This window comes from Phacochoerus africanus, chromosome 1 (genome assembly GCF_016906955.1).
Source record: "Phacochoerus africanus isolate WHEZ1 chromosome 1, ROS_Pafr_v1, whole genome shotgun sequence".
In the NCBI taxonomy this organism is placed as follows: Eukaryota; Metazoa; Chordata; class Mammalia; order Artiodactyla; family Suidae; genus Phacochoerus; species Phacochoerus africanus.
This window is the reverse complement of record NC_062544.1, coordinates 212,027,396-212,055,329: the sequence shown is the minus strand read 5'-3', so window position 1 is coordinate 212,055,329 and position 27,934 is coordinate 212,027,396. Positions and strand designations below refer to the sequence as shown.

The 27,934-nt window shown below is 47.3% G+C and overlaps 1 protein-coding gene across 1 annotated transcript; it reads right to left on the bottom strand.

Moving 5' to 3' along the window:
* Nucleotides 1–23,932: 23,932 nt before the first annotated feature.
* FAM43A (family with sequence similarity 43 member A) lies at nt 23,933–27,064 on the bottom strand. The gene has a single exon (XM_047789142.1). It carries the CDS (start codon nt 26,099–26,101, stop codon nt 24,827–24,829), a length of 1,275 nt encoding a protein of 424 aa, XP_047645098.1. The 5' UTR covers nt 26,102–27,064; the 3' UTR covers nt 23,933–24,826.
* Nucleotides 27,065–27,934: the final 870 nt, after the last annotated feature.

The window sequence follows — 27,934 nt, the reverse complement described above, 5'->3', positions numbered from 1 at the left end:
TATATAATCTTCCATATTATCATAAACATCATTTTAATGAATTCAGATTCTTCTTTCCCATAGTTTTCTATTATCCACTTTAGATATTTACCTGCTTAACCCCTCTGGTATCTGGGGGGGATTAGTTCCAAGAGCCCCTGTATGTACCAAAATCCTGGGATGCTCAAGCCCCTTATACAACATGCTAGAGTACAATGGATACAGCTGGTCCTCCCTACCTGCAGTTGCGAAGCCCACCCGTAAGGAGTTCTGACTGTATATTTATTGAAAACAATCCAAATGTAAGTGGACTCACACAATTCAAACCCCTGTTGTTTAAGGGTCAATTCTATATGGAATATTCTTCCCATTATTCCTAATTCCTGTTTTTAAACACAGCAGCCATCTTTGGCCATCTGTGATGACCTTTCAGATTCATAAGAGAGGATCTCGGAAGTATAATTTTTAAAAGGGCAAAGGACATTTTTAAAGCTCTAAGTATCACTCATTCTAGAAAGACACCCATGTTACGGGCCCCCTGACAGTGTTCAGAATGCCCGGCTGGCCCCCCTTTACCCACGCTGATTGCAAGAGCTTATTATACTGGAGCTCAGATGTGGAAGGAAGGGAACATTTAAATGGAAGCATGCCTGGCCACAGACTGTCCGGTGTGGTGGAGTAGAATGGTTGGCATCCTCCCAAGCAGTGTGTACCAAGCTGCTTTCCTTCCATGAGAACTAACAAGAGAGCAAAATGAGTGAATCATGCTGTGGGAAGGTCAGACTCCAAAACCAGGTCTCTTCTATATAGTAGACAGTTGAAATAGGTCACTGGGACAGCAGAAGATCTATTATTTAAATATCCTTTGGTTGAAAGCAACAGCAACTAAAAGACTCTGGCTAGTTTAGGCAAAATAAAAAGGAATTTGTTGGAAGGATACTGGGAATAAAGAACTGTGTCTACTGTTGGGCCTGTTGTGGTCTGTACAACTCAGGCAGTGTGGAATCTTTCCCGTTGTCATCTCTATGAATGGTACTTCCTAGAGTTGTGCAGTGCACTGCCTACACAACTGTATGTAGCAGCCCAGCTGGGATATCTCATAAGACAGTGTTTCTCAAGCTATCTGTGCTGAAGGGCCAGGTTTTTATTATTATTATTATTCATTGTAGATCAATACTTTGGTAAATTAAACAAATCTGAATTACTAGAAAAATAAAATGCCACTTGCTATCTGGCCAGTATCAATTACTATAAAAGTTACTAAGCTCTCAGTTTCTGAATTTATTTCACGGTGCACAGGTCATGCACAATTTGGGAAATAGCACTCTTCCACAAACACAACTGTGTACTCTCCGAGCAGTACTGACGTAGATCACCCCAACTGTACAAGAGTGGGAATGGAATGAGAAGCTCAGAACCAGAACCAAGTAGTCAACTACATCTGGACTTTCCATCTCCCATGTTTTCCCCTCTGCCTGTTAGTACCACTAAACCCCACCACAGGAGAGCATTCTCTGGAGAGGAGACAACACAAAAAAACAACTCTTCACATTTTATGTCTTCTTGCCTCTGCCACCAGGGAAAGAATTATTGGTCCCAAATCCAACTTCAGAAATGAGATTTAGTGGCCCAGCCCAGGCCTGGTGCTCACTTCTATGGCTAGGAGGTATGTCTCTTGTGGTCAAGAAAATGGCAGCTCCCTTGGGGACCATGTGAATGGGGCTGGGAGCAGTTTTCAGAAGAGACATAAGATATATAGAAACAGGCCAGTGTGGATGTGCCACATTGTTATAACAGTAGGTTTCCAATTATTAGTTTTTCCTATATTTGTATTCCTGTCTGTATTCTCTGAAATATATTTTCCCCAAAAATGGGTTGATGTCAAGTAAACTTGGGAAAAACTTTATATTGTACCACCCTCATAGAGAATCATAAAGCTTATTAGCATATTAAAGGCTCTGAGAAGTCCTTCAGATTAAACACTGACCTGATTTGATCACTGAAACCCTTTTTAGTGGAATATCCAGTAATTAATGGGATTAATGTTCCAAAAACATGTTTTGGGAAAACCTTCTAGGTGATAGATGTTCTCCAAAGAGATATGACTCAAATCCTTTTAAAAAAGAAAACAGGAGGAGTTCCTGCTGTGGCACAGCAAAAAAAAAATCCAACTAGTATTCTTGAGGACAAGGGTTCAATCCCTGGCCCTACTCCATGGGTCAAGGATCTGGCAATGCCGTGAGCTGTGGTATAGGTCACAGATGCTGCCTGGATCTGGCATTGCTCTGGCTGTGGCCTACTGGCAGCTGTAGCTCTGATTAGACCCTTATCCTGGGAACTTCCATAGGCTGCAGGTGCGCCCCTAAAAAAAAAAAGAAAGAAAAGAAAGAAAGAAAGAAAACATGAGTTTCCCATGTGTCTCAGCTATGGTTCAGGCTGCAACTGTGGCATGGGTTCAATCCCTGGCCCAGGAACTTCCACACGCCATGGTTGCAGAAAAAAAAAATTTAAACAAACCAGAGAGCTGAATATTTCCTGAAACTGGTAAATTATTTGCCAAGAGTCATTTTATACCCTAAGTTAAACACCATCAAAGCTACCTGTTTCTAGGCTCAGAGTTTTGTATATTCAATCCTATTAACATGGGGTACATCTCTGCAACTCCAAACCTTCCCACTCTAGAACATTTCTTTCCAAGGGCCTTTTCACAGGTTGTTCCGAACGCTTTTCATGTGATGTCTGGTACCTGCCCCCTTTGAGGTAAGGTGTCTCTTTGTGCTATTATGTGGTTGGCCACTGTGGTTTGCAAATGCAACTTAATAGCACAGGGCATCTGCTCTACCCTGGGTGCTCATGCAATCAAAAGGCCCACTGGGGTGAGCAATATACCGGAGAGCAGTGTTAACAGCACCCACATCTGGGGAAGCTTGAAGGTGGGGCTGACATTAATAAGTATAATGATGGCCTTCTCCTCGCTAATGAGAGATTAGAATCCTATACCAGGTCATCCATCTGGATTACAGGCACAGCTAAAGGACAGAGAAAACTGCCCAGACAATCAGGATCAGAGGCATAATATAGGTTGGCCACCAAGTCTGGAAACAGGCAAATATATAATAAATGGTTTATGGATCTCCCATGATAATGCATGATAAAATAGTATCTACATTTCCAGACTTTGTGGCCACTCCTTGACAAAGCTAGGATTTATATCGAGCAGTCACTACTAAGTGGCAGGAAGCACCCTTCTAAATATTTCCCCTAAATTAACTAATTTAATTTTCACAACATCCCTTTGAAGCAAGCGTTGTCATCATTTCGATGGGAATAGGTGCAGAGACAGCAGCACGAATGGATGGCGTATCTGGCCCTAGGCCTCACTGTGGGTGAGAAGTGGAGCTGAGCTTTGAGCCCACGCAGCCTCACTCTAGAGCCCATCCTTGTACCCTCTGCACTACAGTTGCCTACCCTGGAGGCCTAAATCCCTATGCTTTGTGAATAGCCATCAATAAGCTAGGATGTAGGGTTCTCTCTTGCTTTTTCTAGTTTTGCAGTTTTTTAAAAAACCAAAGATGGCTTACGAATAGTCACTGGAGCTAGCATTTGTAATGTTCTTTGCAGTTTTGTCCTCATCACACCCCATGATGGCAAACCAGGCAGGACCAATTGTCCCACTTTATAGATAAGGAAGTTGAGCCTTTAACAGGATCCCTACCTACCAACAGCAGAACCATGTCCTCTGATTCTAAGAGTCTCCTGGTTTTAACTCATTTCCTGTGTTGGGTTCCATGGTAACCAACATGAAAGATGGTCCCCTGTGATGCTAACCTCTGGTGCTAACCTCTTCCATGCTGAATAGACTCACTTGTGTGACCGCTAGGATGCTGTGAAAGATGATGATGACTTTTTTTTTTTTTGTCTTTTTAGGGCTGTGCCCACAGCAAATGGAGGTTCCCAGGCTAGGGGTTGAATCAGAGCTGCAGGTGCTGGCCTACACCACAGCCACAGCAACGTGGGATCTGAGCCACATGTGCTATCTACACCACAGCTCACACTATTGCTGGATCCTTAACCCACTTAGCGAGGCCAGGGATGGAACCCCAGTCCTCAAGGATACTATTCGGGTTCATTAACCACTGAGACATGATGGGAACTCCAACTATTAATCACTCAGGAGGAAGTCAGCTACCTTGTTGTGAGCGGCAGCCCCCCAGAGAGGCCCTGAGGGGAAACTGCAGCCTTCTGCCCACACCAGCAGGAATGTGCCAGCCATGTGAGTCAGCCCCTATGGAAGCAGGTCCCCCAGCACCAGTCAGAGGACTGCAGTGCCAGCCCACATCTTGAGTGCAGATTCACCAGAGTTCCATGATGGTTAATTGTCTGTGCCCATTTGACTGGCCCTGGGGTGTCCAGACTGAACATAATTGTGAGGGTACTTCCAGATGAGATTAGCATTTGGATCCATGGACCCAGTAGGGCTGACCACCCTTCCCAGTGTGGGTGGGCATCATCCAATATGTTGGGGGCTGGAATAAGACAAGCGGTGGAGGAAGGAGGAATTCATCTCTTTTCTTCCTGCTTGATCATCTCATATTCTCCTGCCCTCAGACTTGGATTTACACCATTGGCTTCCCTGAACCTCAGGCCTTCAGACTCAGACTGAATTACAGCACCAGCTCTCCTGGGCACCAGGTTGTAGACAGCAGATCATGGGGCTTCTTAGCATCCATACCATGTGAGCCAATTTCTCATAATAAATTGTATATATAATATACATGTTAAGTATCAAATAATTTATATATAATGTAATTTATAATTTATCTATATAAACTATTGTATACATTTTATATAGTATGTACAATAGGTTATATGTTATATTCTATTTAATATATACTATGTTATGTATCATATAATTTACATATAATAATAATTATAATTTGTATATCTATATAAACTATTGTATATATTTTATGTACTATATGTAATATAGGATATCAATAGTTTATATATTATATACTATTAAATATGTAGTATATAGTATACATTATTATATAATTTATATATTATGTATAAACTACATACATAGCTATATAAAGTTACACATATAACTATGTTATATATTGTTTTTTATATATGTATATATATACACACATGCACATATATATAAAACTATTGGTTCTGTTTCTCCGGAAAACCATGACTAATACAGACCCCAAGCCAAATCCACCCAACTAAATTACTCTTGAATTGCTAACTCACAAAAACTGTGAGATAATAAATGTTTCTTGTTGTCTTAAGCCAAATTTTAACTGGTTTGGGGGGGGTTGTTTTTTGTGTTTTTGGAGGGGTTTTTTGTTTTGGGGGGGGGTTTGCTTTTTAGGGCTGCACTTGCAGCATAGGAAAGTTCCCAGGCTAGGGGTTGAATCGGAGCTGCAGCTGCCAGTCTACACCACAGTTACAACAACGTGGGATCTGAGGTGTGTCTGCGACCTATACCACAGCTCACAGCAACACTGGATCCCCAACCCAATGATCAAAGCCAGGGATCGAACCCACATCCTCATGGATACTAGTCAGGTGCACTACCACTGAGCCATGACGGGAAATCCTGATTTTTTTTTTTTTTTAAGTTAGTGGGAAATGTATTTTGCAGCTATAGGTAACTAATATGACTTCCCGCTCCAAAGTGCTAATCCTGGTGAAAGTCATTAACTAGCTGTGAACTTGAGAAAATCTTTGGGGCACTTCCTGGTGCTCCCCTGATAAAAATAATGTGGGAAAATTTCTGATTCATTCTTAAGGTAACTAATGAGCTGTCACAATGGAATTCAGAGGATGCTCCGTGTAAAGAGGAACTCCTGGCCCAAAGAGGCTAGTTCATGGCAAAAGTGCATTACGTACCTGTAAGAATTTAAGGATTTCATCAGTGCATCTGATCTATTAGCTCATAAAGTTCCACTTGAAGACCCTACTGGCAACAGTCCATCCATGTTCACCAAGCATCTCTTAAGTTCCCTTTGTCTGTGCCAAACAAAGGTGGGCTTTGCTCACACTGAGCACACACCAAAAACATCTTCCCTTACCCCCTACTAACAACAAACCTATCCCTTGCCCAACGCTCTCATCTCAAATGTCTCTGAAACCTGCCAAGGCCACTTCCTCTGACTGCCCTCTGTACCACCCGCAGCAGAAGTGCAGCAGTGGGGTGTTGCTAAATGGTTAGCAGCCAGCTCTCTGAGGAGAAAAGGTCCTGATATGCAGACTTTTTTGATTTCTGTGGTGTGAATGCTTCTCCCTCAGCTGATTTAAAGCTCCCGACATGAGGGAGTTCCACTGTGGCTCAGGGGTAACAAACCTGACTGGTATCCATGAGGATGCGGCTTCGATCCCTGGCCTCACTCAATGAGTTAAGGATCTGGCGTTGCTATGGCTGTGACATAGGCCAGCTGCTACAGCTCGATTTGACCCCTAGCCTGGAACTTCCAAATGCTGCATGTGCAGCCCAAAAAAGACCCCCCTCCCCCCAAAAAAAAGGCTCCCAATATGTCATCCCTGTGTGCAGAGCTGGGAAAAATGTCCACGGTCAGTCTCCTCAACCAGCGCCAGCAGGCACCAGCACACCCCTGCATTTGGGACACCTCACTCTCCCTTATTCTTGTCCTCTTGATTATTTCAATGTCCCTAGGACCTGCCCTCCTCCCCGATGCCCAGCGTCTCTCCCTCAGCCCAGGTCTTCATCATCTCCTCCCTGGACTGTTGCAAGGGCCTCTTCCCTGTTCCATCCACCCCCAGGCCCTCCTCCCTCCCTCCCCTGCATCAGGAGTGAGCCCTCTACACCTTCCTCCCTCAGCACCATGCTGCCCAGCCTTCAGATCCCTCACACCCGTGGTTTTCAATGCAAAGGTCAAAGCTGTCACAAGCTCTTTTTTTTTTTTTTGCCTTTTCTAGGGCTGCTCCTGCAGCATATGGAGGTTCCCAGGCTAGGGGTCTAATCAGAGCTGTAGCCGCCGGCCTACGCCACAGCCACAGCAACGCCAGATCTGAGCCACATCTGCAACCTATACCACAGCTCACGGCAATGCCGGATCCTTAACCCACTGAGCAAGGCCAGGGATCGAACCCACAACCTTATGGTTCCTAGGTGGATTCATTAACCACTGAGCCACGAGGGGAACTCCTGCGCAAGCTCTTCATGACCTGACGCCCATCCACGTCTCCATCTTCACACACACTCTGAACCCCGAGGCACTTCTCTGCTGGACCATGATACTCTTCATGCCCTCCTGGATATTTCTCCAGTCTAAAATGCCGTGGCGCCAGTCACAATCCCTCTCCTCCTCCCACTGGACTCATCAACACTGTCTTCTTCCTCCAGCCCCTCTTGCCCCACATTCCCATGGGCTTTTATTGAGAACTCAGTGGGGAACTTACTATGGGGAATCGTGGCTGGTTCTGTGTACCTCTGCCTTTCTCTCCCTGCAGGAGCCTCAAGCAAGTCTCCTATTCTCCCTCCCTAGCGCTGCATCCCTGGCTGATGGGACAGTCTGTTTGGATCTGGAGATGGGAGGGTGGTGCTAGGAGGGCAACGGGGTAAGGCAGTGGGACTGTGCAGAGCCAAGGACCTCTCCCATCCCAAAGCCTGGCAAGGCTCCTGGCAGAGAGGAGTACAGGTGGCTGACTCGGGGGAGGGTGGAGGGAGGGGCGTGAAAACCAGGAGCCCTTGCAGAGCCCTCTGTGGTGGCTGAGGCTCCCGGAACTCCACTTCCACCTGTTTTCTCTGTCCCACTTCTGGGACTGAATGCCCCACCCTGCAGAGTTAAAATCCCATCTCTTAAATTCTAAGTCTGTTACATTGCTTTCCGTCAAGTAATTATGGACTCAAAACCACCACATGGCCGAAGTTAAAGGCTCTTACCCAGGCCCAAGCCCCTCCCCTTTCCCTCAAAACATTCAAAAGTAAGTCCCAGATCAAGCGGTCAATGTCTCAGAGTGCAGGTAGTTTCCTTAAAATAATTGCGAGAAAATACCCCTAGCAAGGTAGCTCTGCTCCAGTTACTCAGAGACTTGGCGAGGCTTTTTCCTCCAGTGGATTTTTCCATTTGAAAAGGAAAGTCAGTGGCCAGATGATCACTAATTTCTCTGACACTACAGTCCTAAGCCAGTTCCCCATCTCTGTGCCTCAATCCCATCATCTATAAAATGGGAATAACATCTACCCATCTCAGAGGGCTAGCGAAGGGCATAACCTAATGGATATAAAAATACTCTCGTGTGCTATAGCTATAAAATATTAGTTGTTATGATTAATGAAAGTGATTAAGTGTGCCAAAAGTCTTTTATAAACGTTCCTGGGTGATTTGAATAGATTTTGACATGATGGCAAATGTGAATTCAGGAGAAAAGCAAGAATACATAAAAGGTAAGACCTCCAAATGGGGACCCTTCACGCAGTTGGGTAAACTCACCTCTGAGCTGAGCTAAGGACAGTCATTTCAGGCCAGACCTGTGGTTTTCATGATGGCTTTTTTATTCCACAAGATCTATCTACACAAAGGATTGGCCATGACAATCCAGGCATGTCTGTTTTTTCTAAGGCTTGTCCCGAATGTTCAGTCAGTCCTTTAACAGATGTGCTGAAGAGAATTAAAGTAACTCATGCCTGTTTGCCTTTCCCAGGTGGAGCGTAACTAGGTCACTATGGTATCTCAAAACATCTTCGCTCCACCATATTTATTATCATTATTATTCAGCCCTTCAAAAACAAGGTCAGGTCCCCATTCTCAAGGACACCATAATGATTTGCTAATTAGACTTTTATGGTGCTTGGAGACCCAGGGTAGGCTGCTAGACAGAGTGTGCCCATGATCTTCAAGATCAAAGTGAGACATGGCTTACCTCGGAGTCTTGACCTTGTCCATGTTGCTCCATAGCTTTCATCTGAAAATGATGGCTGACCACTCCTCCAAGCCCCAACTGAAGAAGGCCACTCTCTTTATTTTTGTTCAGCAGACTAGCAGAGAAGCTCTAGTTGGTAAATACACCTGTCAGTGAATAGTCATTTGACCCAAGACCCCCTGTGGTCCCCCTGCTTGGGTCACTCTGGCTGCCCAGACCCTCCCTAAATGCCCCTCACCATACACGTGATATTGAGAGTGCAGTTTCTGTTCATTCAAGCTGATGCACAGAGTAAAAGATTGACTCCTAAGCAACTCACTTTTTCATCAATATTCAGTCACTTGATCTACAAAGGCGGACAAACATTGGTGGCCTATTCACAGCTGATGGTCTATCTTGCAACGGTGTAAAAACCCCTGCAGGGAGTTGCCGTTGTGGTTTAACGGGTTAAGAATGGGACATAGTATCTGTGAGGGTATGGGTTCAATCCCTGGCCTCGCTCAGTGGGTTAAGGATCCGGCCTTGCCGCAAGCTGCTTCATGTGTCACAGATGTGGCTCAGATCCTGCTTTGTTGTGGCTGTGGTGTAGGGCAGCAGCTGCAGCTCCAAATTGACCCCTGGCCTGGGAACTTCCATATGCCACAAGTGTGGACTTAGAAAGAAAAAAAAAGTGTAATTAAAAATAAAAACTCCTGCCGATGGAAGAGATTGAGGAAGAAAGAATAATTTACTCTCCCGCAAAAGCAAGAGTTAACCAAAACTCCAGATCCACTGACCAGCAAGTCAGAAACATCCTCTTGGTATCTGAAAGGCACCCCATTAGAAAATAGGCATAAGGAGTTCCCACTGTGGCACGATAGGTTAAGGATCCAGCATTGCCACAGCTGTGGTGTAGGGCACAGCTACAGCTTGGATTCCATCCCTGGCCTGGGAACTTCCATATGCTGCTGGTGCAGTGAAAAAAACAGAGAGAGAAAGAAAATAGGCATGAAAGCAAAGTCCAATGGTGCCATTGTAAACAGATATAATATCATTATTATTACTGTAAACTCTTTGATATTTGTAAATTAATTTACAAATTAAAAAGTACTTTTCTCATGATTGCTATTCTGCTTGTACAGCCATACTGACTGATAAAACATTGAATTATTTCCATATCTGTTGGTAAATAGCCACAGACCCAAGCCTCCATGCAGTACAGCTTCTTGGGTCATCTTGACTGCCAGGCCCTTCCTCTGGAACCCCTACACACACACACACACACACACACACACACACACACACAAATGCACACACATATACACGCACACACACATACACCTGTCCACGATCCAGCAATCAAAGAATTAGCACCCGGCCTAACAGGGGCTGTCAGGACCTATTCTAGGCCAGCGCTATGGCCTGTGTCCATTCAGATGGGTGGGTGAACACGGCATACTGGTTAACTTTTTTAACTTTTTATCTGTAAGTTAATTTACAAATATGAAATATTTTACAATAATAATAATAATGATGATATTATATCCCTTTGCAACAGCACCCCTGGACTTTGCTTTCATGCCAATTTTCTTTCTTTCTTTCTTTTTAAACAACCCTCCCTGCCTCTCTGCACTGAGGACTTTAGGATGGAACAGACTGCAGGGTTGCTGAGTTGTATACCCCGCACTCTGGCTCTGTGGTAGCCTCATTGTGGGAATACAAGTCCAGTGGCTTTAGAAAGCCACAGGGCAAACGCTGAGTGCCTGGTTAAGCCCTTCCTTAACTGGGAGGGAGGAACGGGAAATGTCCTCGGTGACTAGCACTTAAATGTGGCCTCCTTCCCTTCGGCTGTGCCCCAAAGCCCCAGGTTAGGTGCCTCTTAAAAAACCAGAAGTAATAACACACAACAGCCACATGGGCAAGTCCCCAACCTGCCGTCTGCATCAGTTTCCCTCTGTTCAAGCCAATGGAGAGAGATAATAACCTACCAAAGGCTTAATTAACATCTGGGCCCTGCTGCTGGGAGAGTCCCAAACCCATGTCTCCCTGTAATTGCAAACCTTTATTTATTTGGGCACTTTGATGATAGCTACATAATGGGAACTATGGCCCCGACCCCACCCATGGCCTTATACTTGCCAGCTACCAACTTCCCCTCCCCACCCCACCCCACCCCTCCCTCTTACTTTCCTGCCTGTCTGCCCACCCATCCCCCAGGATCCCTGGCCCATAACCCCCCTGCCCCAAGTCAGTCTGTGCTTATAGAACACTTGGAATCTGGAGACCTGGGGCCCAGTCCCAGATCTGCCCATCACCGACTCCACCACCAGGAGATGCATGCACCTGAAGTGCCTAGCACTTTGCCTTGAATGCAGTAGGGGCTAAACACTTGTGGTGGCCTTCCTTTCTACACAATTCCACTTTTTTTCTTTTCTTTCTTTTTTCTTTTTTCTTTTATGTATTTATTTAGTCTTTTTAGGGTCACACGCACAGCGTATGGAAGCCTCCAGGCTAGGGGTAGAACCACAGCCACAGCAATGCCAGATCCAAGCCACCTCTGAGAACTATACCACAGCTCACAGCAACACCAGATCCTTTAACCCACCAATCGAGGCCAGGGATGGAACCTGCATCCTCTTGGATACTAGTCACGTGCCACTGAGCCACGACAAGAACTCTCTACTCTATTCCACTCTTTAACCCCCAGCTCTCTCACCTGAAAATTGAGTTATTGATGCCTCCCTTCCTGCCTCCCTGAGTAGTCAGCATCAGAACCACATCAGAAGAGGAAATGGCTAAGAGCATCCTTTGTAAGGTACAAGGTACCACCTACACTGGAGCACGGCCTCCTCAGAAGGCGGGAGGGTTGGAGTGCCAGAGGGATCACTGACCACAGGGGCCTCCCAGGGGGACAGTCCATGGTGGGGCCACTCCGGTCTAGGGACCAGCTGTCAGTAATGCAGATCCTGAGGAAATACTAGATCTCCATCCTCCAGAAGTCTGGGGGAAGTGGAACTTCCAGGAAGCAATTAGAGAAAGATAGAGCAGGCTCAGCTGCCACATGGCCAGAATCTGTCTCCAGCACACTCCCCAATCGGAGCCTGCCCTCCAGGTTCCTCCAGGAGGACAGCAAGGAAAAGTCCTCACTTTTGTATCATGCTTTTCCATAAAAATTGGCTTATATTTGTAATTTCCTTTGAATTGCACAGTGCCATGCATTATCCTTATGTACAAATTTACCAGACCTCAGAGGATTGTGCCTCTTTGTGCAATGTCACATAGGGACCCTTATAGAATGGAGTACAAACCCAAGCCTCCAAGTTGCAATCCTGTGCTTCTCCCTGAGTGGTCGTTCCCTCTGGAAGACACAGGGCTGGTTGCCTTTGTTTTCTTTTTTTTCCACCCTCCCTCCCTCCTTTCCTTACTTCTTTTTTTTTTTCTCTTGATAATGATACACTTTTTTCAACTATGTACTAATTTATCGCTAAGCTTATCAAAGCATAATAACTAATAAAGTGACACCATATTCCATTAACACCCATACCAATAAATTTCCCAGATAATCCTGTTAGGTACCCTAAGCCTTTTTAAAAAATACTATTTTGAATTAAAATATTTCCAAATGCACTAAATACAGTTCTTTATCCTTAAAATTAGATTAGTTTAGATAGAACATTGTAAATCAACTATAATTTAAAAAGTTTAAATAAATAAAATTAGCTTATTATAAATATAGCATGCTAACAAAATGAAAAAAAACCCAACCAGTCCAGTATCATATAAAGTAAAAGTCCCCCTCCCCTGCCTTCCCTCAGGTCAGTATGCAATAGAGGCACTTCTGAGTTGGGACAGTAGAACCTCTATTGGGGGGTGGGAGGTGGCACTCAGGGCCTCTTCCCACAGCCTAGGGTGACCAGTGTCTCTCCAGGTGGTGCTCTCACTTCCTGGTGGGAGGACCTGAGGCCCTGATAGGAGAGAAAAACCCAGGCATCTCCCCACCAGGTGGCTGGATTTGACCATGGAAGAATTAGTCAACTCCCTCTCTGCAGCCTCACTGGGCAGTGTGACAAATCTTAGAAAAATTTTCAAGAATCAAAATTGTCCGAAGTTCCTGTTGTGGCTAAGTGGTGATCCATGAGGATGAGGGTTTGATCCCTGGCCCTGCTCAATGGGTTGGGGATCCAGCATTGCCATAAGCTATGGTGTGGGTGGCAGACACAGCTTGGACCTGGAGTGGCTGTGGCTGTGGTGTAGGCTGGTGGCTGCAGCTCTGATTCAATCCCTAGCCTGGGACCTTCCATGTGCCACAAGTACGGCCCTAAAAAGCAAAAAAAAATTAAAAATTAAAAAAGAACTGTCCATCCAAGGGCTGGGCTTTCCCAAGAGGCAGAGAGATCACAGGAATTCACAGACCCCCAGAGAGGGACAGTCCCCTTCAAAATTTCCTTCTAACACAGGGCTAATGTTTGCAGCAGCTATTTCTGAAAAATTACTTGATCTCTGGGTCCTGAGCTCTTTAGAATAGCTCTTAGGACCACGTGCAGACTGAACGATGAAAGTTTTCACAAACTCTTATAAATAACAATTGTCCCCAGATCCTCCTAAAGTCTCAGCTCATATAAACCTGGGCCTGTCATCATAAGATAAAGACGCTCTATTGCAGAGACTATTTCTCTTCCCCAAGCCCTTTTCCTTTCCTTTTGAGCACACTGCTGGACTACATTTCCAGCTGCCCTCGAAATTACATGTAAACAGGAACTGAATTCTGGCCAATGGAACATGCTGAGAAGTTGTGTGTGTCAGTTCTAGGCCTGCCCATTACAACCTCCAAATGATCATGCACTTTTTCTCTGTCCACTGGAAGACATTCTCTGGCAGGAAGCAGATGATCCAGAGAGAATTCAGAGGCACTAGGATAGGGGTCAGCAACTTTTTTCTGTAAAGGGCCAGGTGGCAAATGTTCTAGACTTGTGAGCTATACAGTCTGTTGCATCCACTCAACTCTGCTGTTGCAGTGCAAAACAGCCACGGGCAGTATGTGAATGGATGAGCATGACTGCATTCCAGTAAAACTTCATATGCAAAAACAGCCAGCAGGTCCAATTTGGCCCACAAGTCCTGCTTCAGAAGATGGTAGAGCCACAATGGAGACAGAGTCTGGGCCCCTGAATGACTGCTTGACAACCACACTGAATCCTAGATAGGTGAGAAATAAAATTTCCTTATGTTAAGCCAGTAAGAGCATGGGATTTATAAAGCAGTTATTTTTGTTTGTTTGGTTGGTTTGGTTTTTTTTTTTTTTTTTTTTTTTTTTGGCCATGCCTATATGGAAGTTCTTGAGCCATGGATCAAACCCACATCACAGCAGTAATTCAAGCTGCTTCAGCGACAACACCAGATCCTTAACCCACTGCGCTGCAAAGAGAACTCCAAAGAAACTAGCATTATTTACGCTATTTAATTATACTCACCATATTCTAATTCTTCTACTTGCCAAGTTCGTGAATCAGGAAATGGACCAGTGTGGAAGAAAACCCAAATATTCTTCTGAAATGGCCTTTATAAGTACAGGACTGGAGAGAGAGGTTGCAGGTAGGAGATTTTCATATACACCCTCCAATCCCTCACCCCTTAAAATAAAAAAAAATAAATACATATTAAAAAAAATGGGAGCTCCCATCATGGATCAGTGGTTAACGAACCCGACTAGGAACCACAAGGTTCTGGCTTCAATCCCTGGCCTCACTGAGTGGGTTAAGGATCCAGCGTTGCCATGAGCTGTGGTGTAGGTCACAGACGCGGCTCGGATCCCATGTTGCTGTGGCTCTGGCATAGGCCAGCGGCTACAGCTCCAATTAGACCCCTAGCCTGGGAACCTCCATATGCCACGGGTGTGGCCCTAGAAAATACAAAAAGACAAAAAAAAATTGTTTTTTTAAATGTTGGAATTCCCATTGTGGCTCAGCGGGCTAAGAACACAACTGGTATCCATGAGGATGCAGGTTCAATCTCACCCTACTCAGTGGGTTAAGGATCCTGCGTTGCCATGAACTGTGGTATAAGTGGCAGAGGAGGCTTGAATCCTGTATACTGTGGCTGTGGTGTAGGCCAGCAGCAGCAGCTCTGATTTCTTTTTTTTTTTTTTTTTGTCTTTTTGCCTTTTCTAGGGCCACTCCCACGGCATGTGGAGATTCCCAGGCTAGCAGTCTAATCGGAGCTGTAGCCACCGGCCTACTCCAGAGCCACAGCAACTCGGGATCCGAGCCGCGTCTGCAACCTACACCACAGCTCACGGCAACGCCGGATCCTTAACCCACTGAGCAGGGCCAGGGATCGAACCCGCAACCTCATGGTTCCTAGTCAGATTCGTTAACCACTGAGCCACAACAGGAACTCCACTGCAGCTCTGATTTGACCCCCAGCCTGGGAGCTTCCATATGCCACAGGCACAGCCCTTAAAAAAAAGGCAGAAAAAAAAAACTTTTTTAAATCTCTGAAGGACTGTGATTTGTCCAGAACCTAGATAAGGCAAAGTTCTATAATGCAGGCAGAGCCTCTGAGAAGACCACCTGAGTGGCTGAAAAGGATGATCATCTCTCTTGTGAAGCCCTCTGTGACCATCTCTCCCTCTCTTGGGTGGGCTGGGGCGGGTCAGCTGCCTCTCCTCTGTTTTCCCTCAATACTTTACACATAAACTGACTATACCTCTTGAATTGTTACAGTTATTACATGTTTGGATCTCTTGCACTAGATTACAAGCTCCATGAGGGCAAGAACGACTTCTTGTTTCCCTAGGTCCAGCTCATCTCCACTCCAGCTCACAAGAGGTACCTTATAAGTGGTTCTTCAGTGAAGGAGTGAATGGATACAGACATGCATGGGTTAAGGTCAAAATTGTCTAGGTCATAGGTAGGAAAACATATCATCCAAACCAGGACACTTTTGAGAGAGAAAGGTGGTGCTACCATAATTACGTGAGGACATTGGGCATAAACAGGGACAGTCCTGAGAAACCCCGAGTCTCCAGTTACCCCAGCAGAGGCTTTGGTGGATCATGGTCTCCAGCAATACAGAGCATTCCTCAAGGAAACTGGTGATTTCTAGTAAAGACCCTTGAAGATTAAAAGCAAAGAAAAAGGCAAACTCTGAGTACAACGGAAAGGAAAGGGTGATGGGGTTTGAAGTTTTTCTTGGCAGAAATCTGGGAAGAACAGCACAGCTCCCTCATTGCGCTGTGAGTTGTCACTGATAATTTCACACAAATGCCAACCACAACAGCTTGAGTTTACAGTACAGCTCAGCTTCGCCCTAGAGCACAGTCCCAGACGTATCCACAGGAACACATGCACACACACACACGAGTTCCACCGGAGACAAGAGGATCCTAAGCATTCCTGTGTATCTTCTGTCTATATAGCATGCCTCCAAGGAAAACCTCAGAACTTCCCCATCTCTAGAAAATAGTCTTCACTTTAAGAGAAATGTGTCCATTTCATGGACATCTATTTGAGAGGCAGATGAAATCAGGATTGTAAATATCTGTGGAAAGGTTGGGGAAGGAGTGTGCATGTGTCTGTCTGTCTGAGTATAGACCAGCAATCACGCTAAAAATACTGATCTGGGCTCATCATCACAAGCTGACAAAATGAATCCCATTACAGGGAACAAATAAAAATCCAACCAGAGAACACAGGCAGTTGCCACGCTCTCCTGCCACTGCTGATGGAGGAGACGGGGCTGGAGGTGGAGCTGCATAGTTCAAGTGGACATCTAGAGCTTTGGATGGAAAGTTAGCCCATACTCTTTCCACGTAAAGTGTGCCATTTAAACACCCACCAACTGTTTCCTTTTCTTAATAGATCACTTCCTCGTTTTTGCCTGTTTTCCCTCCCTGGGCCATGGAATATATTTCATGGAAAATATCCCTTCCCAGGAGCCCCACTGAGGCTCACCCATCCCAACTGTGTTATTTCAACTGAATATCCCAGCAGCCACCACTCCTTTCCTGGACTGCGCTTTATATAAAGAGCACTGACTCAACCAACATTTCAATGGAGCCTCCACACAACATGAAAGATCATTTGCTCAGCCATTATCTCCATTTCACAGAGAGAACTGCCCACAAAAGGAAATCCGCCCAAGGTTAAAGAGCTGATGTGGGAAAACCAAGGTTAAAACCAAGTCTCAAGTCCACTTCTCTTTCAGCTATACCCACAGCCTCGCTCATAGGAATGCTGCTCCCCAACACCACCCTAGCCCCCAGTCCCACATTTGTCAGTCAATATTAGATATTTGCCAAGAACTGAGTCAAAGGGATGAAGTGGCACAGGAACAGCGTAAGACTAAAACCTCTTTGGATTTCACGAGTGTGAATACATATAAAAGGGTCTGACCAGTCATGGGCTCTGTGAGCTTCCTTTATCAGCAATGACTGCTACAGATGCAAAAGGAATGGCCCCACATACCTTGGCATCACTGTACATCTCATTTGGACAAGAAGCACAGTTTTGTGCAGGCACAAGCAGAAGCACCTCTACTGGAGCTCTAAAGAGCTGATCTCTACTGAAAATCAGGTGGTGTTTGTGGTTTTCCCTGGGAATCAAGGACACTGAGGACAAAGTGGCATGCAAAGGCTATGACAGCCTTATCTGCAGAGGAAGACTTGGGAGAGCAACTGTGGATAAGGAACTGCTGATGGTTTTGTAGATCTTTAGATGGTGCCATTTGCAAGCCCTGAGCTGGCACACAGAACTGAGAGTGTGCCAATGCAGGACCCAGTGGACCTACCCACCCTTCCTCCTTGAACTCATATGACCTTGGAAACATCACTTTCTCTGTGTATGAGTTCAGCTGCAAGAATGCAATCTTCAGGAATGTGGCTTAAGATGCTAGAACATATGTAATGTTAGGAGAGGTATTCCCTGCCCTAAAATATTTCTTCCCGCCCATTCTAGCCTCCTCCCATCAAAGCACCTGAAATTCTCATCATTCAGCCTTTTATATCTCAAAGGCTTTTAATATTCGAGTCCCCTATTAAAATGTCAGTTTCTTGATAAGACCATTTACGTAAGAGCTTGGGACTCACTGTAGGCTGGGGAACAATAACTTAAGGAGGCAAAAGTGTGCAGGTTACCACTTAGGGAAGGGAGGAGGGCTCTGCCCTTCACATGCACATGGTTGGCCCATGTCACAAAGGAAGTGGGGCTCCTCTGTGTTACTACTGAGGGTTCTTGAAAGTCATCCTGAAAAGAAATTGGGAGGAAGTAGAAGCTTGAATTCTAACTGTGGCTCTGCTCTAAGCTCCCTGCAATAACTGGACAAGTCCTTTCCCTTCTCTGAGCTTCAGTGTCCTCATCTATAAAAGGAAAGGACTGGTCTAGAGAAGTGCTGAAGCTCTCAGGCTCTCAGGGAGGGTAGATGACCTTGGCCTTGGGGTGAGCTGGACCTCTTGAGCCATTCACTGTTGGCTAATCCCGGAACAGAAGGGAGGGAGAATCCCTGACAGGAGGCAAAGAAAAAATTCTTCTGGGAGAAGGATTCCAGGATTGGAACGGATCCTGGGGCAGGGAAGAAAAAGGGGGTGGGGAAGCATATCCCAGGATGCCAGGATTGGAACGGATCCTGGGGCAGGGAAGAAAAAGGGGGTGGGGAAGCATATCCCAGGATGCCAACTCCTGCTTACTCTCAGAGTTGTTGCTGTGGGTCCTGGTCTCCATTGTTAAAAAAACAAAGTGCCATGCCACCAGGTAGCCTCAGTGGTTAATCAGACACCTGGGCTCTTCCAGATTTCCTTGGATGTGTCTGCATTACTTCCAAACTAACTTATCCCAACCTAAAAGATACAGGAAAAAGAGTATAGGACATGGAGTCAGGAGATCTGACTTCCGGCCCCAGGTTGCTGAGTGGTCTTAGGAAAGTTACTCTCTATTTCCTACCCTGGCCCTCAGATTCATTATCAGCCTGCTTTGTAGGACACCTCATGGCCTCCAGGTTTTGAGGTAGTGTGAAACGGATGCCTAATAGGCAATTCCTGCTCTGACCCAACCTAGGAAATGTCACTTCCAAATTAGACTCTGGTGAAGGTCCAGGCTATAATGAGTCCTAAAGATGTCCTCAGATCCCCAGAAAGTTTCTAGCCCAAGTCAGAGGTTTCTTCTATTCTCACCCACTAGGAGAAGGCAGAAACACACTTGACCTTAACCTCTGTTCCTTCTTTAGTTCAGAACATTAGTTTTGCTCCTATCTGATCCAACCCATCCATTTTACCTATGAGGATCCTGAGGCTAGAGAGGGGAAGTGACCAGGTCAATGCAGACAGAGTCCAGATCACTTCAAGGCCTGAGTCCAAGGTTCTTTCTATCAGCTTTCTGCCATGCCACTTTATGTGAGCCTTTATTGGGGTCGAATTATAGGGATTTGGGAAATAACTTTGGTGACTGCAATTCAAAGCCATGTTCAAGTTAACCTTCCTTCTCCCTTCACCCTAGGAAGGTCAGGGAAGTTCTAGGAAAATCTTGAGAACTGAATCTATCTCATGTAGAGATAAGGAGTCAATTTATCCCAATCTTCCTTCCTCTCCAAACATATATCCTTAAAATATTAGCTCCTCCATCTCGGTGATGAGGGCTTTATCAGCCCTGTTCTAGCCTCAAGTGGAATCCTCCCTTTTCTCTTTCTTTAGCATTTCCTAAGCACCTACTAAGTGGTGGGTCCTGTGCTAAGTTTGGTGAATCAGAGATGCTTAAAGTCACATGCCTCTCCTTGGAGAACTCAGCCAACCAGGATGGATACAGGTGATTAATAAACAGGGTGCAGTGGCAAAGAGCCCTCCTATCCTCAAATACACCTGCTCTTCTAGATTGAGGTCTTGCCAGACCAGATCTCAAGGGTGGAAGAAAAAGGAAATCAAGTTTTTCTGGGGGCTGTCACCACACCCACTAGCAGCATCCTTGCCAGAAAGACAGACACCTGACCCCTCTACCTCCAGTATCACACAGCTAATAGACACTCATGCATGCTTGGTGGTAGGAGTGGCATGTTGATGAATGGCACACAAGTTTATCATCTAGCATCTACCATGTGTAATGTGTAGGGGCACATAAAAAAAAGGAGAAACAAAGAACAATTCAACTGCCAGTTTCTGCCATTCCAAAGCTGAAAATCTGGAAGAACGTGAAAAGAGCACAGGTTTAGGAGTTTGGACCCCTGGGTCTTGGTGTCTCTGTGTATAACCTTGGGCAGGACATCACTTTCTGCGCCTCATTTGTTCATTTATAAATGGGGGCAAGGGCCAGAGCATGTCCTGGAATTGCAGGGTTGGTGCTGACTATGTTTTTAGTTTGTTTTTCCCTTCAAGTTTGGGCTTTCTTTTCTTTGTTGTGATTAAAATCTGAGCTAGGTTTGTGAGAAGGAGGAGAGAAATGAATCCAGGGTCTCATAAGAAGCTGGGTAAAAGAAGAAGCCTGAGGGGAATAATGTGTTACAGGAGGAAGTAGGGTTGGAGAGAGATAGAGAGACAGGAAAGGAGGCCATCTGAAGGGCTGCTCTTTCTGGAGGTCAAAAACAAGGGCCTTTGCTGGTGCCACTGAACAGCCCTATAGAAGTGAAGGAATGGGGTTTCACCTCCAGGGCCACTTAGCCATTCAAACCACCAAAGTGATGGTTAGTCAAAGCTGTTCAAATTGGGTCACTCCAGAGCCGGGGCTGGGGGCCAGGGGCAGTGAGAGTGGTTCCAAACACATTGTGGATGGGTGACATGGATATGCCAGCAGAAGCAGAAAAGGCCCCAGCTAACAATAAAGCCAGATCCGGATGTGGCCAAGCACATGGAACACTCTCCAGGATAGATCACATGCTGGGTCACAAAGCAAGCCTGGGTAGATTTAAGAAAACAGAAATTATATCAAGCATCTTTTGCAACAACAACACTGTGAGGCTAGAAATCAACTACAAGAAAAAATCTGCAAAAAACATGAACACGTGGAGCCTAAATGATATGCTGCTTAACAACCAATGAATCACTGGAGAAACCAAAGAAGAAATCAAAAAATACCTAGAGATAAAAAATACCTAGACTATAGAAAAGTCTGGTGCCAAGAGTGCAGAGCACCCTGGCCCTGGTGGCCTGCCTCCTGCCCACCTGGAGCCCAAAGTAGTTTCCCATACATCAGACAAGGCTCCTGCCCCAGCAGTCCACACACATTTCTGGTTCCGTCATGCATCACTTACCAGCAGATGCCAGGGCCACTGATGCATACCACACAGAGGAAAGAGTTCTGTTCATTACTTGACTAAATCCTGTTAAAAATGAGGGCAAGGAGCTCCTAATAGAATCATTATGTTTCTCATGGTGACTCTCATGAGGTTTTTTCATCTCCAGTGTAGTGCCACGGATGGATTTCACAACCAGTTCTCTCTCTGTTCACAAGCAGAACTCTTAAAAGTGGCTCTGTCCCTGGAAGGGCATTGTGCTCTCTTGGTATAACAGAGCCTTTCTAATTTGTTTAAAACCTACTCTTCTGCTGACTGTGGTGCAATGAGAGGGAGGTTTTCTTTGGGGAGGAGCATGCATATAGATAGAGCTGGTGTTCTTTGAAATTGTAATAGTTGAGAGAGTACGTAATACTATTGTTTATTTTACACCATCCTACTCCTCCCTCCTTCCTCAACACACACCACAAATTGTACAAAGGAATATGGGAGTTGGTGCCAAGAGAGGCTGAGGAACACCTCCTCCTCTGTGAACACACACGGCCAGCCCTGCAACCATCTCTCTTGCAGCAGAAGTCAGTCCGTTTTTCACGCAGTCAGTACTGCAATGCTGGACACGGAGGATTACCGAGGCTGGGGAAGAATGTGGCAAGCATCTCACTACATTTAAAGCACCATCAGATTGTAAAGGAGAAATGCAAGCTTCACCTTGTAAAACTAAATTTGATGAGTACACCAGACCTCGGGTGCTTTTCTGGAATGTGTATTTCCTCTGCTTTGTTTTGCTTTTGTCACACCACTCTTTTCCCTTTGAGTGTTAGGACTAAATTGGTTTTCAGGTTTAGGGTTTTTCATTCAAAACATCTCTCCTTACACCAGTGATATCCTCCCTGGAAGACTGAGATGTAAGAAGAGGTGAATCATGTATCACCTTTGCATCTCTTCTAGAATTACATCAGCCAGAGCCCTGGGGTGCAGTGGGGATAAAAGCCAAAAAGGAGAGGAGAGGAAGGAGGGAAGCGAGGGCATCAGGGGGGAGGGAAAGAGGGAGCTGGTTCTTTTGCTGGTTCTTTCTTTTCTTCCTCCTCTTTCCTCAGCCCCTAAGCCCCCTTTCCCTGTTAATAAATCAGATGACAGGGGAAATCAGGCTTTAAGGAGACAGTTACTTTATATTTATTGATTGTGTTGCTGTAAAGGTCATTTGTCTGAACTCTCTTGACTAATCACCATATCCCAGTCGGTCACAGACAGAAGCCACTTTGGCATTCTCACTGGACACATCAGTTGAATTAAGAAGGAAGACATGCAGGAGTTCCCTGATGGCACAGAAGGTTAAGGAGCTGGTGTTGTCACTGCAGCAACTCCGGACACTGCTGTGGCATGGGTTCAACCCTGGCCTGGGAACTTCCACATGTCATGGGCATGGCCAAAAAAAAAGGAAGACATGCAGACCCTGCCCCACTCCCAGTATTAGCCAAGTGATCTTCACCCTGTCTAATGTTCTCATCAGTTTCAAACAAGAGAGGAACTTGGTAGTGTGTGGAAATAAATTGAAATGTAAAATCTAATCATGCAAAATAGTGATGGCTCCCACAGCAGACTTTCCCTGCCCGCTCTCTACCTGGGGGGTTGAAAATATCATTCAATACTGTGACATGTTTGGGAAAGGGTTGGGACTCCCAACCCAACCAAAAATATAACAGAATAGAAATAAAAGATGGATCTTAATCTAATGCCGCAAGAAGTGACTATGAATATTCTAAGATTTCCCATCCACCCACCCTTTGCTTTTCTAAGGATCATCTGATGCATGACCCATTCCTATTAATTGCTAGAAAATCTTCCCCATCTCCTTCCCCCAGCCTCCCCCACCCACCTCACCTTCCTCTCTGGTTCCAATGAATTACAGATTCCTTAGGATCACTAGGTCTAGTTACTCAGAACATATTTATGATAAAAACAAAGCCAAGGGCCTCCGGACACCAGGGAAGGCCAGGAGGGCGATCTGTTTCTGCAGCACAGGAAAGGGGGCCCACAGGGGCAAAGGGAAAAAAATAATTTGCAGAAGGCATAGTTTTTGCAGCTCTTGTTACAGCTTCCAGCTGATCGGGTGTAGCCAAACTAGAGACATCTGTTTGGCATTTACAACAGAAACAAACACACAGAAAGCATGAAAACGCTAAGACACACACACAGCCCAAGCTCTAACAGTCCTTCTCGGCCTTGACCTCCACACCATTCTCCCACTGGGTCATGTTGGGGTGTCAAAGGAAAGGAAACAGGCTCTTCCACCTGCCCCCCGCCCCCCGCCCCAAGCCCACCTGCACCATGACTCACTCAGGCCGTGACTGGAACTTCTCCACTTGCCTCTCTCCTTTATTTTCCTCCCAGGAAAAAGCAGAGATGGTCTCACTCCTCTAAGACCCCTCCTCTCCCTCCCCACCCCTCACCAGGACTTTCGTTAGGTCTCTAATTCTCATCTCTAAAGCTCCTTGAGCTGTTAGGAAAGGAAAAGATGAACCACAGAAAGAGGTGGTAAAACCTCAGAAGACGTTGAAACTCACCCCGCCCTAAATAACCTCACAAGGTCTGGGAATGGGGCACAGAATTTGCCCAGCATCTCCAAGAATGAACTCAAAAGTGGCCAGGAAGAGTCCGAGCTCACACAACTTAATAAGCAAAGAATAGGGCCCAGAGTTGCAGAGGACCAGAAAGCCCACAGACCACACATAAAGTGGGTTCCTGTTCCCCCATCACCTCCAAGCCCCACCATGGCCAAAGGCTGTCCTCCCACCCCCTCCCAGCCATGGGCATATGCTCTCCCGCCCACCAGGCCAAGCATTTGCTGAAGCAGCTCTGGACACTCACCTGTCTGTTCAATTTTCCTCTTTATTCTTTCCCCACTGGCGTGCAAACAGAACCAGGGCAGTGCTACTCTTAAAAAATAACAAAATGTTTTATACACATTTCCGTATATACAACTGAACAACATTTTACATGTCCCTTTTGCACAGCAAAAGATATAAACATTCGACTCTGAGAACACAGTTATGTACAAAAAAAAAGTCAAAAATACTTCACGACAGTGCAAAAATATTTTACACAGTATCATGGAGTGTGATCTTTTGAGTAGGAAGGTGTGTGTGTTTCTAAAGGAAAACTCCTTTTTTAGATATTCGATGTCTTTAACTGTAAACAAAATGCAACTTTCTTTCTTCCCCCCTCCTCTCCCCACCAGTTATTTGAGGAATTTGGCAAAATTTCAAGGGTCTGAATCTGAGGTAAACAACCCAAGCGTTCGCACCAAGAAGACGAGGGGCAAGGAGGTGGCATCAAAGCCTCAAACATTGTGAGAACAAATTCTTTTTTTTTTTTTTTCAAATGACTTGTCAATGACAGCGCTAGGCCGCTCCCAGTTGGGGGGTGGGGGAGGAAGTTAACCCCTCCTCCTGAGGCCCCAGCTGCCCCACAAACAGGAAACTGGCCGGCAGGCACCTCACGCCTGCAGGGCTTTGCTAACACCAGCGGCCCTTCCTCTCTCCAGACCCCAGAGGCCTGCCTCTCTCCCCTGCCTTGTTAGGGTTTCTCTCCCCCATATCTCCACGTGCAATCTGAGCCCCGCTTCAAACAGAGCCAAAAGTATGAGGGGGCGGGTCTGGGCCTCAAGTGTCCCGTTTCCCCTTTCCTGGGGGGTGGGGGACGGTAAGGAGATGATGGAGAGGGTAGGGGGCCAAAGGGGCGCGCACAGTGCATGACTAGGAGTTCAGCCCGAGAGGGGCTCATCTGGGCTGGCGCAGTCGGTGGACTGGTCCTCGGTGGTGGCAGTAGTGGCGTCCGGGCCCCCGCCTTCGATGGAGCTCTCGCTGCCGGTGCTCTCGCCCGACAGCAGGCGCGTCACCCGCAGGTCCGCCTGCAGGCTGCGCACGTCGTTGCCGAAGCTGAGTTCGCCCAGGTCGTTAATAAGCTGCGAGAGCTCGGCCTTCATGTCGGAGGCACTGCCCAGTAGCAGAGGCGGCGGCCCAGCCTCAGGGCCCGGCGAGACCCCGCCCTCCCCCAGCGCCTCCTCGCGGCTGCTTTCCAGCGTTTCCAGCAAGTCCCCGCATTCGAAGTGCATGGCCACCACGAGCTCCTGCGGCGCCTCTGCCTCTTGCTCTGCCGGGCCTCCCTCCCCGGCTCGATCCTCTTCCTCCTCATTCAGGCAGCCCTCCGTGTGCTCCTCCTCCTCTTCCTCCTGCAGCTCCTGCTCCTGCTCCTGCTGTTCGCCAAGCAGGTCCTCGGTAATGGAGCCGAGCTTGGGCGCGCTGCGGCTGCGCTCCACTGGCGGTTTGTAGCAGCAGGGTCCGTGCAGGAGCAGCTTGCGCAGCGGCACCAGGGGAATGGTGTGCGCGCCCACCAGCTCCTGCTGCTGGTGACGCGCGTCGTCCCGCCGCTTGAGCCGTTTAAATTCCGCCAGAGCGTTGGCGGACGTCTGGTAGAGCAGGAGGGCCATGGCCTGCGCCTTCTCGGGCTTGGACACCAGCACCGCGTGGCAGCGTAGCATTACTGCCTTGTGCTTGAGCTCGTGCCGGTACACCCAGGCGAAGACCTTGGGCAGTCGCGCGTCCGCCACGCAGTAGGTAACACGATGCAGCAGGTAGAGGTGGCCTGGGCGGCGCAGCGCGCGCTCCTCGGCGTGCACCATGCGGATACCCTGCGCACTCACAGTCAGCTTCATCTTGGTGCCCTGACGGCCCGCCTCGCTCTTGCTCCAGATCTTGCCCACCGCTAGGTCAGTGCAGCCGTCGCCGCGCGCCTGGATGGTGGTGGCATTGCCCAGGTAGAGCACGGTGTAAGTAGGGTCCTCGCTGGTGATATGCAGCTTCTTGCGCTTGGAGCGGAACATGCTTCCCACCCTGCTGAGCGCGCCTTCGGGGCAAGCCCGAGCCAGCGAGCTGAGCGCCGAGTAGTGCAGGCTCACCGCGTAGCCCTTGGGCTTGGACGCCTGCCGTGGCGGCGCCTCGGCCAGCAGCTCGAACTTATGCTTCTTCCACGGCAGCATCTCCGGAGGGCGCCCCCGCGCAGCTGGCGGCGGTGGCGGCGGAGCGCCGGGTGGAAACCCGGCTGAGCCACCCGCCCCGGCCGGGCTGGGCCCGGGCAAGACCGAAAAATAAAACTCTGCTGGGAGTGGCCCAGTCGGAGGGAGTGGGGGCGGGGGCGTGTATAGCGCTCCGGAACCCCGCCGAAAGAGGTAGGGAAAGAATTTTTAAAAAGAAGAAAACGTTTAACTGCGGGAGTGGGGGGAAGGGGGGGGCGAACACAGATTTACCCCAGCCTGGGCAGAACGAGGGCAAAGAGTCTTAGGCAAGCCAAATGAGAGAAAGACAGCACGAGAGTGGAGCGGAAAATGTCTTTAGGAAAAAAAAGAGAGAGATACGCGCGTGCAAATAAATGAGAAAGCCCCAGCAAAAGCAGCCGGGATGGTGCGAGAATACGCAGGAACTCCTCGGCGAAGGTGAAAAGGGCCCCCCTCTCACATTCACACACTCAACCCCCAGGGCTAGGGCCAGAAACCGAGGAAACAACCGCGAGTGTGCCCAGGAGCCAGTGCTCCCCACCCCAAGGGGTGCTGGAGGCAAAAAGCCGCTCGGCCGAGCGGGTCCCAGAATCAGCTGCTTGCCCCAAGTGCACTCAGATGGTGGGTCCGGCTGGCCCCGGCGGGCCCCGCGCAGCAGTCCTTCGGTGGGTCACTGCATCTTCGCTCCGGCAGGACGCCGGGGGCTCCGGCTCCGCCGGCTCACTGTCCGGGCTGGCTCGGCCGGGGCAGCGCGGGGCTCAGAGGGCAGGGCACGCGCATAGTCCGCTCCGGGGACGGTCGCTACCTCATTTCTTCCCTCCGGAGAGTGTCCAACTCCGCTCCCGGGATCTCTTAGCTCGGCTGCCCGCCTTTGCAGCGCGCCCCCTGCGGTGCCACGAGCAGTAGCCGCCTCGCCAGCCTCACATCCTTGCCGTCCGAGAGGAAGATCTCGGGTAAATATAGGCCGGCACAAACCATTCGCCGCGCGGGGACAGGGGAGGAGCAGCGAAGAGGCTCCGTTTCGGACTCCGACGCCCCACGGGTTCCTGGTCTCTTAAAGGGACCTGGTTGCAGCCCTTGGACGAGGGAAAGGGGAGACCAGTCCAATCTGGCCATTACAACCCAAATTTACCTGCATCTCTTTTATCTGCGAAAATCGCCAAGACCTGGGGTTACCCCGCAGGAAAAGCAACCTGAATTCTGACACTCCACCCCTAGGCTGAATCGCAACTCACTGAATAAATGTGTCTCCATCGAAACTTCTGGGGAAGGTGGTGCAAGATGGGATTTAGGCTATAATTCGATATGCCCAAAGGTAGGGGAAATAGTGATTCCGCGTGTGACTGCTGAGAATGACTGGGTGACGTTTAATTTTTTTTTCAAAATTTTATTTTATTAAAATAAAGAGGGGCAAGGAAACCACTGAGACTTATCTTTTACTATGTAGGAGCCCTTTCTCCACAGGTACAGAGCAGACAGTGAACAGTGAGATGAGTGGTAGTAGACGATTAGAAGGAATACTATAGCATAGATCTGACAAATAAAGTCTTACCACTCCTAACACCCAGCAATGCTCCTTCCATCAGCCTCAGAGTAGAGCGGGTTATAGAGATGTATACCATTTCTAAGTAATGCTTGGGTCTGGTTGGAATTCATTTTACTTTGTCAGGCCAGTCATTTGGTTTTATTACATCCTTGTCATATTATGGATGAGAATTCCTAGTAAAAATTCAAAGGACTTTTTAAATTTGTGTCAAATAATGCCCGGCCGCCCTCCACCAAGAATGATTAGCATTAATCATTCTTTTCTCTAGTGCC